This window comes from Lytechinus variegatus, chromosome 3 (genome assembly GCF_018143015.1).
Source record: "Lytechinus variegatus isolate NC3 chromosome 3, Lvar_3.0, whole genome shotgun sequence".
Classification (NCBI taxonomy): domain Eukaryota; kingdom Metazoa; phylum Echinodermata; class Echinoidea; order Temnopleuroida; family Toxopneustidae; genus Lytechinus; species Lytechinus variegatus.
The window spans coordinates 71,155,600-71,168,941 of NC_054742.1; the positions used below are offsets into that span (position 1 = coordinate 71,155,600).

At 36.9% G+C, this 13,342-nt stretch overlaps 1 protein-coding gene across 4 annotated transcripts in view; it reads right to left on the bottom strand.

The window, feature by feature from the left end:
- The window catches only part of LOC121411849 (protein Wnt-5b-like), a 38,612-nt gene that overhangs the window by 5,835 nt on the left and 19,435 nt on the right, over window positions 1-13,342 (bottom strand). For all 4 annotated transcript variants that reach the window (XM_041604720.1, XM_041604723.1, XM_041604724.1 and 1 more), the window contains exon 4: window positions 2,514-2,806. In XM_041604720.1, coding sequence (XP_041460654.1) covers window positions 2,514-2,806 — 293 coding nt within the window. The remainder of the gene's footprint in view (window positions 1-2,513; window positions 2,807-13,342) is intronic.

Genomic DNA, 13,342 nt, shown 5'->3' on the forward strand with positions numbered 1-13,342 from the left:
CATGCCTGGGACCACGGTGCCTTAGGCGCCACTTTTCATTCTTCCAGGCTATATATGCTCCTCCTCAATCGATTCAATCATGATGAATGTTGCCTCTAATAATGAGGTTTTATAAAACTGAAACGCGGAAAATCTTTCTTAACCTACAAATAACAAATGACATGTTTTAAATGTAACCCGGGGCTAAAGGGGAGTTCGACTTCGAGAGAGAAAACCTGACACTGTACTCAGAAAGAAGTGAGGAGTACGAAATATGATTTCGATAGATATTTTGTTTCTCACTTTGTCTTCATGGTTCAAAGAAGGGGAAGCTGGTTCAGACCCGTGGTTCCAACGGGTGCAGAGAACGGGCCAATATTTATATAATATTTTCTTGGAGTGCTACTGTGCTGCAGGGCACTTGCATATTTGGTTTGAGTATAGGTCGGCTGCATATCATCAGCCCTAAACGACGACTGGGAATTCTGCACGCCCCGAAATTGGACTGTTTTTTTTTCCCTTTCCCATTTTGTCGGTTGTGTTATTGGAGTAAAAAGGGGGAAAGTCGAGCCGTACTTTCATATTGTTTCCATCGTCGAGTCGGCTCAGAATGCAGAATGAATGACTGATGGAAATGTCGAAATCATGCTCCATCCTGGTTCGAATTGAAATCAGATATTTCTCACACTAATATATTTCGAGATATGGCCTATGTATAAACACTCCTACTATCAAAGTTATGGATTTTCCACTCATTGTGTGTACGTGTGTGTGTTTGGGAGCGTGTGTGTGTTGTTTGTGTGCAATAGTTTCAAGTGTTCTCGCCTGTTTCATAATTCATATTCTAAAATTTTACATATTTGGATTAATAATTGCGGAGCAAAAAATAATATCAATGAAAATATCAAGACTAAGACCCCAAAGAGAACCATGAATAAGATATGGCACCCAGGCAACATTATGCTCCAATGCGTAAATAGTAAAATAAGTGGCGAAAATACAAAACAGGATATTTAAGAGACCATAAAACATAATCTGATGTGAATACTATCAAAAGAACTGAAAAAGGTAACGAATGCTCCATTCTTATGATATCACTATCTAAACAATGTATCGTCTGTCTTAGATGAGTGGGGAGGAGCCAGCTAAAAGCGCATCATCTGAGCTCTATGAAACGTCCTTCCTCGCTGTAATGCTCATCCGAATCTTAGGGATCTAAGGTGTCTAAGAATAGTCTTCCTGAAACCTTGCAACTGAGATACTCATACAATCTATCAAGCATAATCCGACTGATCTGACTTGCATCGACCAAAGAAGATTTTTTTTCATCGGGCGCAGCGTGATAAGTCGAGATTAAGGACGCAATAAGAGATATCTATCTGCCATTGTTCAGACCTGACTTCAAATCCCGTCCCTTTCATCTTGTTTAAAAGATAGAATGTGTACTTCTGTTGCCATGGCGACTTCTATTATGCATCATAATGTTCATGTTGTTCACTTTCTGTGATATTATTATAGCGGTACAATGGAGTGATGAAAGAACGCAAAGAATCTGTCCTGAAAGGGCTTGAATCGTTGGAATAGAGGAGATCAGTTGCAGAGAAAAGCTCTGTCATTTTCACACTCCAAAGAGGAATCAAATTGGGATGTGAAAATCGAAAATAAATTATGGTAGCAACAATAACAATACAAAACAAATACACAACAAAAATGAATACGAAATAAACAAACTACATAGAAACTCGTCTGCGAGTGTATCGCACCATCTGACCCTCTTAACCCTTTCACATATTAAAACGACTCTTGCAATCTGTTTGACGAAATTTAGCTCGAGAAGACAAAATCATGAGTGATATCAAATATGATTCATCTTTCAATACGGGGTCGTTATGATCGTCTGGAGAAGAAATCTCGTTAAATCAACGTTACAAAAGGTTCAATAACCGCAATGGTGAGGCAATATTATTCGTGAAAATATATTCACGAGAACTATTTGTAAATCTGAAGCTAACATCAAAACAAAATCCACAAATTCATTTGTAGTTCACATGGGGACGTTCGAAACCATCTTTGAGTTTAAAAGTCGTGACAATAACAGCTTGAAGGAGATGCGAATGCAGTTACAAGAAGAAAATTTCCAATCTCTTATAAAACAGAAAAAATCGAAACCTTCCCGATGTCAACGAGTTCAGATGTGAAAAGGGTGAAATCCACTAAAAAGGTTACTGATGAGGGGGCTTTCATCGACATGGTCGAGTTAAAAGTAACAGTTTTATCAAGATATTATCATGATTATTAGCAAATGATTGGAGCGAGTTTATATACAAATTATTTGTAATTGTTTCCGGGGTAGCAATACAGTCAAGCTAGCCTTGTAAAGGCAATCCCGCAACCTTCTTAAATCGTTACGTTATAGAATATACAACTTTGTTCAAATATTTCATTGTTAAATATTTTGTCCTGTACTAGTATTTCCTTAGTTTTTTTGTGTATGAAAAGTTGCAGAAACAGTAAATGAAACGAAAAATGTATACCTTTCTACCGGCTTCATTGTTATGCAGGTTCATCTTCATGCGATCATAGGCAAAGCTTCCCCTCTGCGGGTTCGTCTCCATCTCACGGGCATCGACGAACTCCCTGGCGAAACGGTAGCCGTAATCGATGTTATCGCCACATCCTCCCCACACCCAGTCTCGAGGGATGTCGGGTGGGCGAGGTGATTTGCCACACCCGCATGTCGAGAGCTGTCCTTCCCGGCATGCTCGACTGATGGCGTTGACGACGCCCGCCGACGTGATCGCGTAGGTGAATGCCGCCTCACGACTTGCTGAAAATGAAAACAGAGAGAGAGATCGTCATTGTTAGATATGTAATGGTTTCTTTGTTTGCTACCTGAAATTTCATTCAGCAAACGCAAATCAAAAACATGATTTTCTTGGATTGGTTAAGCAATGTGTGCTTCGTTTTAAAGTATTGAGTATTTTAAAGAGTTACCTTACACCCTTCATCAAAAAGACATTTTTATTGTGACCCATTATTATTTAAGATAATTTAAAAGGTAACAAGAAAATTGTACCGTATGACAAAATAAACTACGACAAATGTCTAGAAAAAATGATTGTGTGTGAAACTACTCAAGAGAATTTTTATAGAAACGACATTGTCATTGAATCTGATACCAAAGAATGAACAAGGTCGTACATGTAACAGTTGCAAAGTTCAGTTTGAAGTCGATTCTTTGGGTTTGAAAATTCGATATTTTAAGGTCGTCCTGTACTGGATAGGTCAAATGAAAACCAAGAATGATTGTAATGCAATAATAACTGGATACATTTCTCAAGTAAAAGCAAAGAAACCACTCACAATGCACGAGGCATGGGAGCCTTGGTATCCGCTCTTCAGAAGTTATAAGGTATGATTCTGCGACAAAGATTAGTTTTTTATATTGACACGACTGGCTTATACAACAAGATAAAATTTGAGTTTAAAACCACTCTAAGACTTAAGTTTGGGTAAATCCCCCCCAAAGCGTTGTTGATATGCCAGGTGCTCAAAGTGTGGCATTAGTGAGCTTTCGCAATGCAACGGGGACAGATTGTACAACATAGTCAATCTATTGAAATTACCCGTCAAATCCCAAATGGAGCGCTTAGAGGTCTTTGTCGAAAATGGTGTTTCGGGGTATCTGATCGTCATGAGATTTTGACCTGACGCAAAATCACAATTATGTTGTTTTTTCATTCTCCTGGGGGCCGTTTCATAAAGCTGTTCGTAAGTTAAGAGCGACTTTAAGAACGACTGGTGATCCTTGATTGTTGTAACGACATATTCATTAGCGATGGTTACGCGCGTAAGAAAGGATCACCAGTCGTTCTTAAAATCGCTCTTAACTTACGAACAGCTTTATGAAACACCCACCAGGACAAAACTGCATGCTGCTTTGATTCTGCGATTTTCGACAAAGACTGCTTTAACAATAGATTCACTATGTTATAAAATGCTTCCCCTTCGCAACTGCAAAATTCCGATGTTATTTTTTTTTAGTGTGCGTAGTTGGGTATAAACCCATTTGACAAGCATGAAATAGCAATAGGCTGAAGAATTCACGATTTGTAACTTTCTGATATGCACTCACTACATTTGTAAGATAAATTATTAAAGGACGCCTTCTTAAACATATATGAAGAAAATATCATTGAGATGGTGGTATATACTCAATATAATTTTCCAAATTACAAAAAGAACCAACTGATGAAGAAAATCGTAAAAGTTATTAAATTGCTTTCTTTATGACTTTGCGTCTCACTTTGATAGGCTACAGGTTTAACTTCTGAAATTTTATCTCATCGACCATCTTATCATTATATATGACATTTTATAGCATAAAACATGGGGGAATTCCGCAAACAATATTCTTAAGAATAAAGGCAGATATTTCTTTTGTCCTTTTTTAGTTACACTATACAAAAAAAAAGAAGAATCGAAAATAAAAGGGATGAGTTTTGCAGAGCATTTCGCCATAGTCTTCAGGTGGTCTGTGCGAGATCACACTCTTTTGTCTACTATGAAATCAGATATGAGCTTGGCTATTTGATTTCAACCGTTCAAGCTATGATTAAAAAGATATCATATTCACTGAAAATATGATTATTGGTCCAGGGAAGAGGAGGAATGTTGCGTTCCATTCAAACTACGTGTCAGTGTATATCATCATCAAATCGGAAACCCAACGTCATATGGGTCTTTTCGGAGAAATTGCGTATTGTAAATTCATTTCATAGATATCGTCGCATTGCGATCGCTTCGTCTTTATATCTTTCATATTTTTTGTTTCTTCCCTTTTGATGATTTATTGTTTATTTTCAACCACTAATGACAATTTCATATCAATTATTACATCCTAAACTAAATTTTGTTTGCGGCTTTAAGGTTTCATATTTTGAGATGTTATTTTTCATGTTGTTTGAATGAATTACGATGTTTGTGGTATCAACATAATCAGAAGATACTGAGCGACAATTAAGGAGGGCAACATATCAATTGAATTTTAATAAAAAAACAGAGGCCCTGACAAAAAATAGTATGGTGCATATCAATATTATACTGCATGATATATTATAAACACACATTTTCAAATTTTGTTTTGTCCTCAAATAAAAAACAAGACAGAATCTCAATAGCTAATAGCTATGTACAAAGATTTCTGGACAAATTACCAAAAATTGTGATTACACTTAATTTTATAGAAATCACCTACAGCAGACCAAAATCATCAAAACATGTTAAATCCTGAAAAATATTGTTTACGTGGGTAAAATAATCATATTGTTGTTTAATAGGTGTGGGAATCAGTAATGAAATGAAAATAAGTCTCCGAATTTCGTTTGCAGACAAAGAATATGTGGAGTTCCGGTCGACAACTTAGCCAACGTGATTTTCACTATTATTGTTTTGGTGATATTTGTGCATGTATATGAGCTAGACTGTGACCCCATCTCAGATTTAGTCACGAACTGTCTGGTGGTTTCTAATCAGAGCTTGGGGCTATAAGATGTGTCTTTCGGAGGGCGACAGTCTTACTCCACCAAAACAAACTCACTTTGTAAATAAAATTACGATAGGCGTGTTTCCTGATGAATGCATTATTTACAGGTAGGCCTATATATCTTTTAAAAGCATTTTCTTGTAAATGTTATATTTCAACGAATATCAAGCACCATTCAACATCTCATTATTTTTCAACCACATTACAGTGGTTCAATGGCTTAAAAGTTCTCTTAAATAAGTTTAGGTACTCAAAGTAAAAACGCCAAAGGGTTCCATCAATGTAAAGTATGGCTCTGGAATGAAGATGTGTATGCTAGTTTTGACCCGACGTCGCTTGTAGCACAACGGTTTTTTTTTTCTTTTAAAGCAAAGCGTTACATGTATGCCAATGACTGAAACTTGCCTGGATTTTTACAAAGAAGTCCAACCTACTTTTTATTTACCGTGTTTAAATTCTTAATCATAGTCGGAGAATGCTAATTTTATAGGTGTGATATAGGAAGCTAATTAACTATCTTAGCTCGTAACGTATACGACATCAATGAACATATACATTTCCCGTGTATCTATTCTCTTTAAAAAATATCACGATTGAGCAGTTACTTCTAAGAACATTTCAGTCAACCGTTCCTTTTAGGGTTTTTTTTGGAAAGGAGAATTCTCAAACAAATAATTTTGCTTAGCATTGGACTTTTGCTGTGAGCGACATTTATATAGTAGAATGAGATGGACCGGCCAGACTCATGAGATTTTAAGAAAGGGCAGTTTGACGCCATGAGAAGAAAACTCCCCCTGGCATCCGACACAGTCCTATTGTCCAGTGGGATGGTCATGACAGAAAGCAGTGGTCTTCGGCAAGACTCTGGAGACAAGATCGGACACAGATCAATACTGGGAGAGGCAGTTCACCAAACTCATGAAAGTAATAGGTAACCAAAGTTAATACGTATAAATCACTCCAATACCTCAAGCGATATTCTTCATTCTATTTTCCCTTTTTACAGCCGTTTAACTTAACATTTATTCAAGATTCTGGTAAGTTGACCTTATGCCTTCGCTGATCGACAGGTGGGAACTATGCATCCAATCTATTCACCAAAATAGTCAGCGTTTAGATCACTGATGAAAAGAATACAATCTTATTTCAAGGATGACTTATTCGCGATTGTAATTAAATTAGTCGACTCCAAAGCCTCAAATTGCACTTGCTAACGAGCCTTGTGGTAGATAATACTTTAGGTTAAGAGGTGGGACTATCGTGTACCCCTTGAGGGTCGAGGTGTATGGTTATTCTTCTGTGCCTTGTACTAAACCAATGGTGTTCTATTCAATGGGAAGACACGCCCCGGTGATCCGCTAAGCATGTGTTCGTAATCTATCAAAGAACGACACAAAAGGTTCCAATGATTGATGGACCGAGTTTCATTCGATATAATTGGACCATTTCCTTTTTAGAAATGAAAATGATGGATTTTGCTCGAATACGGCACCGTCACTTACATCATTAGTAATCGAATTTTGGTTTTACATCAGGGGTCCTCCCCTCCAATTACTTTCCGTACTCTTGTTATATATATAATGAAATTATAATGTTAATTGAAGAGGCTTACATTATATCATACAGTTTTCGCGTAAATTTTATCTCATTTAAAAAAACAACTGTAAATTGATACGCACACACAACCACGTCCCGCACAAAGCGTGTAGTGTTTGTTAGGTCAGGTCAGAAATATGGGGTATTTACTGTGGGCTTGCAGGTACTGTGCGTGGGTGTTTGATGCGCGTGTGTGTGCAAATGTGCTGTGCGTGTGCGTGAACTGTTCTCTCCGCTGTTTTGTTCGTATATGCAATGGAATTATATTATATATATTGGTGGGTTCAGGATTTACTGGGAGGGGCCTAATCTTTCTTTCGAAATTTTTAACAAAAAAATGTCAAATTTGAACAAATTCGCGACTTTAAGTCCCCCCCCCGAACCGACCCTGGTTGACATGACTGAGGAGATATAGATTATAATGATTACCATCTTGAATTTGATATCGGTTTGAATAATTCACAACAAGCCGACATGGCAAAGTATTTCATCGTTATATCTTTATAGTTTAATTGTGTGTAGTTTTACACATTCTGATAGTAAATTACACTTCTCGAAATTCAATGTACGGTAATAAAAATGAAAAAAAAAAAATCTTGACACTGTGACAACCCTATATCATAGCGGGATATTTTTCCGTCTAAACCAATCCAAATGTACATGTTTAAATAGATCATCAAGGAATTCAAGTTGACAGGATGGTGGAGTTACCCTTCTTCAGAAGATAGCATCGAGACGCCGCGAGACTTGAGGGATCAAGTCGGTAAGACCTTAACATGAGACCAAATCACAACCGCGGGCAATCATCATCAAAAATGGTTAACTGCTTCAGTCTTTGACGGATACCAAGGAACCGGTGAACATTGGAAGAAATATAGATGAGGGGGTTGCCAAGGTCAACTAAGTTTGTTTAGCTAATTTCATCCAACCCCGTGCTTCAACCTCTGCTAATGAGTTTTCAGGTAACAGAGCCCCACATGTTAAGTTTCATGTCATGTGTCACGTGAGAACTGTCACACAGCCGGCGCAGTTGATGTATCAGATGCCTCTGTATCTATACTCGATTGATGTGCGGTACATATCCAGTCAAAAAGGCAACGAAAGGTCATACGGTATTTGCCTAAGAAATCGAAATCTCATTTTGAACGTTACTTCTCAATATGATGATAATGCGTGTCCGATGAATAGGATTCTTCTTTATAGTAAATATGTATTTAGTAGACAATGTGCTTTCAGAGTCGGTATTTAGTAGACCAAAACGGGGTTATCAATATTCTAACGCATATTTACCCTGATTATTAAATAGTTTCCCTCTACCCGATAATCTTCTGTTTAAAACATTTTTCAGTATAATCTCAATGAGCATGAGTAAGATCAAATATTGAATGAAATCGTTACATTTCTATTCTTGAGATGTTTATTTAGGCTTTTCACATGTTTGAATTTTTACCCTTTACCGTGGTTTTCTCCCGAAAAAATAATTCGCCGATTGGATATTTAGTCCAAATATACAAGAAACGTTAAACCTCTATACTAAATACAAAACTGAAAAATATATGAGCATATTGAATCTTGGTCAGTTTGAAAGAGTTTATAAAACATACATTAAGGCCCTACGTGTGAAAACATTTTTTTTATTACTTATTTTTAAGACAGAAGCAAACTGTCGTTTTACTCTGACCTTATTTGTTAGTATGGCTGTTTCTTCCTTCTTTTTTTTTTTTTTGGGGGGGGGGGCAGTTGCTCTCCGATTTTCAAAGTGTCTTGTTGAGGACATAATTAAAATCAATCAGTTGAATCATTTTATTCACCAAGGGGGAAGCGGAAATTGGTGAATCCATGGGGACACTCTATTGTTTCTTGAGGTTTCATGCACACATGACAGGCACAATGAGACCCCAAAAAGGCGATTTATGAAGCTAAAGCGGAAACATTTTCATGTGATTGTTTAAAAGATGTCTCTCGTGGTCCTTTAAAGTTTAACCCAATCATGTAGAAAAAGGAGGAGTCACTTTTAATAGGATTCTCGATCTTTTGAATGAGATCCTCAATTATTCATGAGGGGTTGGATTGTTTGTGAATGGTTTTAATGTTTGAATAGGATAGAAACCCGCTCTTATAGCCTATCGATTCTTCGGCAGTTAAAATCGGACTAAAAAATGGTCTTGCATGAATGACGTCGAATACGGGATGGGTCGAAACACAGGGGGTGGAACGGCGACAAAATATAACGTTGCGACAAGAGTGCGAGACAGCGATTCAGTTAAAGTGAGACAACATAATCCACAAATCGACCAACCAATATTGTTAAATACCAGGTGAAATGTTGAAGTTGTTGAGGGATTTTTTTGACGTTTTTTGCTTAAACATTGACCAAATTGTGTTCATTAAACGGCGGGTTAAGTGTCAACATGATGCAAACAATCCACATGTTTTCTGAAGAAAAATCGATTCGTGACAGGTTCATAGAAGATTCTTAATCCAATTTGGTGTCTTACTACCAGAAACAAATCTGGAAATAACTTTTTTCCAGCTAACCAGTAATTCCTTGTCACATTTAAACGAGATTCATATCCATTTAAATATGAAAGCAATCTGCTAATCAACTTATTTTTTTCTTCTGAAGATAGAGTTCTCCGAGTTCCATTCATTTTACTTATCCCCTCTTTGTTACTCTAAAGGTTCAAGAACTTTATTACCATTTAGCGGACTGGTGCCAGAAGGGAGAACACTTACATCTAGGATGATTTTCAAATGGAGCCACAAACTCTTCAGACTAACAAAGCATTGTACCTCCCCCAGACGATCGTCTTGTTGAGGTTAACTCTAATTTGTCCCACAAAAGCAATTTCGTGTAAAGTTGCCCCTAAATGCACGATCATGGTTGAAATATTGTAGCGACTTCTATTATATCAAGAGCTGAATAATGTAACAGGCGGAGTTGACTAATACCAACTTTTTTGTAGCCCCCACGACCTTTAAATGTTTAAACACGGAGTCGGCTCATTGATTTCTGATGTCTTGTGAGAGAGAGAGACAGGGGGCTTCATCAAACAGGGCCATGTATTCAGTTACTGTTTGTTAGGAGCTTGTTCAGTAAATAATGACGAAATCCCATTTTAAACCAGAAGAACAAGATAAACCACACTGGTTCTTTCTAAGGTTCCTACCATCGTAACACGCCCTGCATGTTATCATCAATGATCATCTCAAAGATCTTTAGAACGTGCTGAAAAGAAGATAGGAAGTGAAAGGCAACAAACTTCTGATGACAAAATCTTCTGACCTTCATGTTGTTATAGCTGAAGCTCAACGTTTTAGCGAGATAAGTTCTAGTACAGTCATGATAAGTCTAGTGGAATGTTTATCTCATTAAAAAACAACATACTGACTTTTTCGATCTTGACGGACAAATTTCACTTTCTTCAAATCCGTCGCATATCAAAATCATGAATTACGTTTTAAAAAGTTTTGATTTATCAATGACATTTGTCTACTGTATATTGTTTGTATTGCTATAACCAATTTGAAAGTACAAGCTTGAATGATTTGTTCATTGATTTATGCAATTTATATTGTATTTATGTTTCTTTGATTTGTATAAAGAAGTGAATATAGAAATGTAATAAACCAAAGGAAAAAAAATTCTTTGAAATAAGGAATCACTTCCCTGCTGATTCTCGGTTTTACGCAATAAACTTGCAAATGTATTATTTTGCAACTTACACGACATTCATTCTAAGAAAGATTTTAGGTCATTTTTGAGGTCTCCTATCTTCGGAAAGACGACAATGAGTATGTATCACATTGTTATATGAAGTGGGAAGATGACAGTGGGCTTTGAAAAACACTTATCATACTGTGATGAATCCTTGTAAAAGTCTCTTCAAGAATTTGACTTTAGATTTCAAAGCGGTTTAGAATGGAAACCATCCCGCTTCCTGTTTTTGGATCTTATACTGAATTCCCACGCATCATTAATTGTTTAAACCAAGCTTAAAAAGTTTTTTTGGGGGCTATTCAGTTGTTTTAATGAAGAGGATTTCTGATCCGTTTTGGTTTGCTGAGTTTGCTGGTGCCACATAAAAAAGGGAAAAGCTTTAGCCATTCGATTACGTCATAAATGAGAACCTTGAGTTAATCTCAGGTAAGAAAGTGCATTGTTGAGAACCGTTAATGAGGTCACTTAAACTTTTAAGTTTGGGTACAATCCTGATGTTTATACGAGAAAGGGTATACATTATAAAATAGATGCACGGAATTCAATGCAATCAGAAGCCCCTGCAATGCTCAATTCAGATTTAACTCGTCACCAACTTGATATCATTTTGCACGAATTTGAAACCTTTTTTATAAATGTTGTTGTGTTTTGACGTAACATCATGAAAAGTATGACTTGCTTGCAACTAATGAAGTAAAACCTATACAGTGTATTATATCAAGGAGATATCACCTCTAACATCTCCTTGATTATATTACGTTTGTCGTGTTCACAAGCTGAGGTGTGCATGGGCGTGCTCTGAGTGTAGGTGTGGAAAAAACAACGTTAAAAAAGGTAAATGCGCACAAAAATTATTAAAATCATTTGCAAGACGTTTATATATAAATTAAATGTATTTCTTTTAACTTTTCCCTCGACGACACAAATAGGGTTGTCGAAAGTTTGAAGAAGAATAAAAAAGCGTTCTATTGAAGACTTTAAAAAAAAGTCTTCAATAAACACGTTATTATCGATGTCGATCTTTTGATAAAAAAATAACGAGCACAAAGAACTAGATGATATCATTAGTATAGCTTTTTGGACTGTGTATAAATCAATTTGTTACGTAATTACAGGAAAGTAGACAATAGACCATCCAATTTTACGTTTTTATTTAAATCAGAATTGCGTAGGAGACTAGAAATGAACAAAAACTGTACTGGTAAATTTATGTATCGTCTTCCGAATGTATTATTTGATTATGTTTGATGTATTCTGATATGAATGTGAAATGCAGATGATTAAATAAATGATATTGAAAGAAAAAAAGAAGACGAATATAGCATGGGGTCGCATGGCATCATAGACATAATAGAGGAGTTGGTGAAAGGGCATTATTTTTAATCGTAAACAGTTATAATGTTAACCTTCTCAGTTTGCAGGATTTCACTCAAACCAGATGTAGATGATTGGATGAAATTATGAAAGACCATACAGCATTTGCTTATCATAAACAGCCAGATAAAATGCCGAAGTGCCGAAATTTCTTGGCTTCCTCGAGCTGAGGGCGAAGTGAAAATCAAATTGATGGCGGTAATCATTTCTTCTCCTGACACGTATATGTGAAACCGGTTTACGAGAATGGGGTCCGTCGTGGAGTCTCGGATATTTTTATACCCCTAACAAAAAGAAATGTGTCAAGTTGCATGGCACCTTCTTGTATATCCCCGACTGTTCACGGATCATGCTAATTGGTTTTCGTAATCAGAAAAGGTAATTCCTTGGTGCACCGATTCTGAGTTGAAATCTCCAACACAATGTTAAGTCATACGCCTGCTTTTTTTCCCCATAGAAGCCATATGCATATCCAATACCTTCAAGGAGCGTACCTTGAAAGTCATCCAGGAATGGAAAATAGGGGTTGTGATGACGTTTTACCCTCATTCGATAGATCATGATATCGTCCAAGTCTTAGCTTACTAGTCGACGTATAGTGGTACGATGTTTTTCAAAACTGCAATGGGGACAGACTTTCTAATAAATGACAGTCACCTGGTCCGGGGGGGGGGTGAGGGTAGGCGGTAAAAGAATTTATTACCTTCAACTTGGGGATGATTTACGGCTAGATTTCACGCCGACACCTCGACCATGACCTAATTGCAAATGGGACTGGTAAACGGGTTTTCCATATCACCCGGCTTTACTACGATCGGTTTAGATTTGGAAGGGATGTGGGGAAAATGGTGGCATGGTGAAAGGAGATGGGGAGACGCTTGTCAACATGCCCCTTCTTATTTCATCAACTGATCTCTTTAATAAGTCTTGTAGACCTACTTTTATTGCATAAATTTCGGCGATTCATGTTTCTAAAGCTAGTGCCTACCGGAGTCATTTCCCCCACGCTATTGCTTATTTAAGAAAATTTCATATCGTTTCAGTTCATTTCGTTTACGTTAATCAGTATGATGAAATGTAAATGCCTAACCATATTTAGTGTATCTGGCTGTGTCTGAGAGAAACAT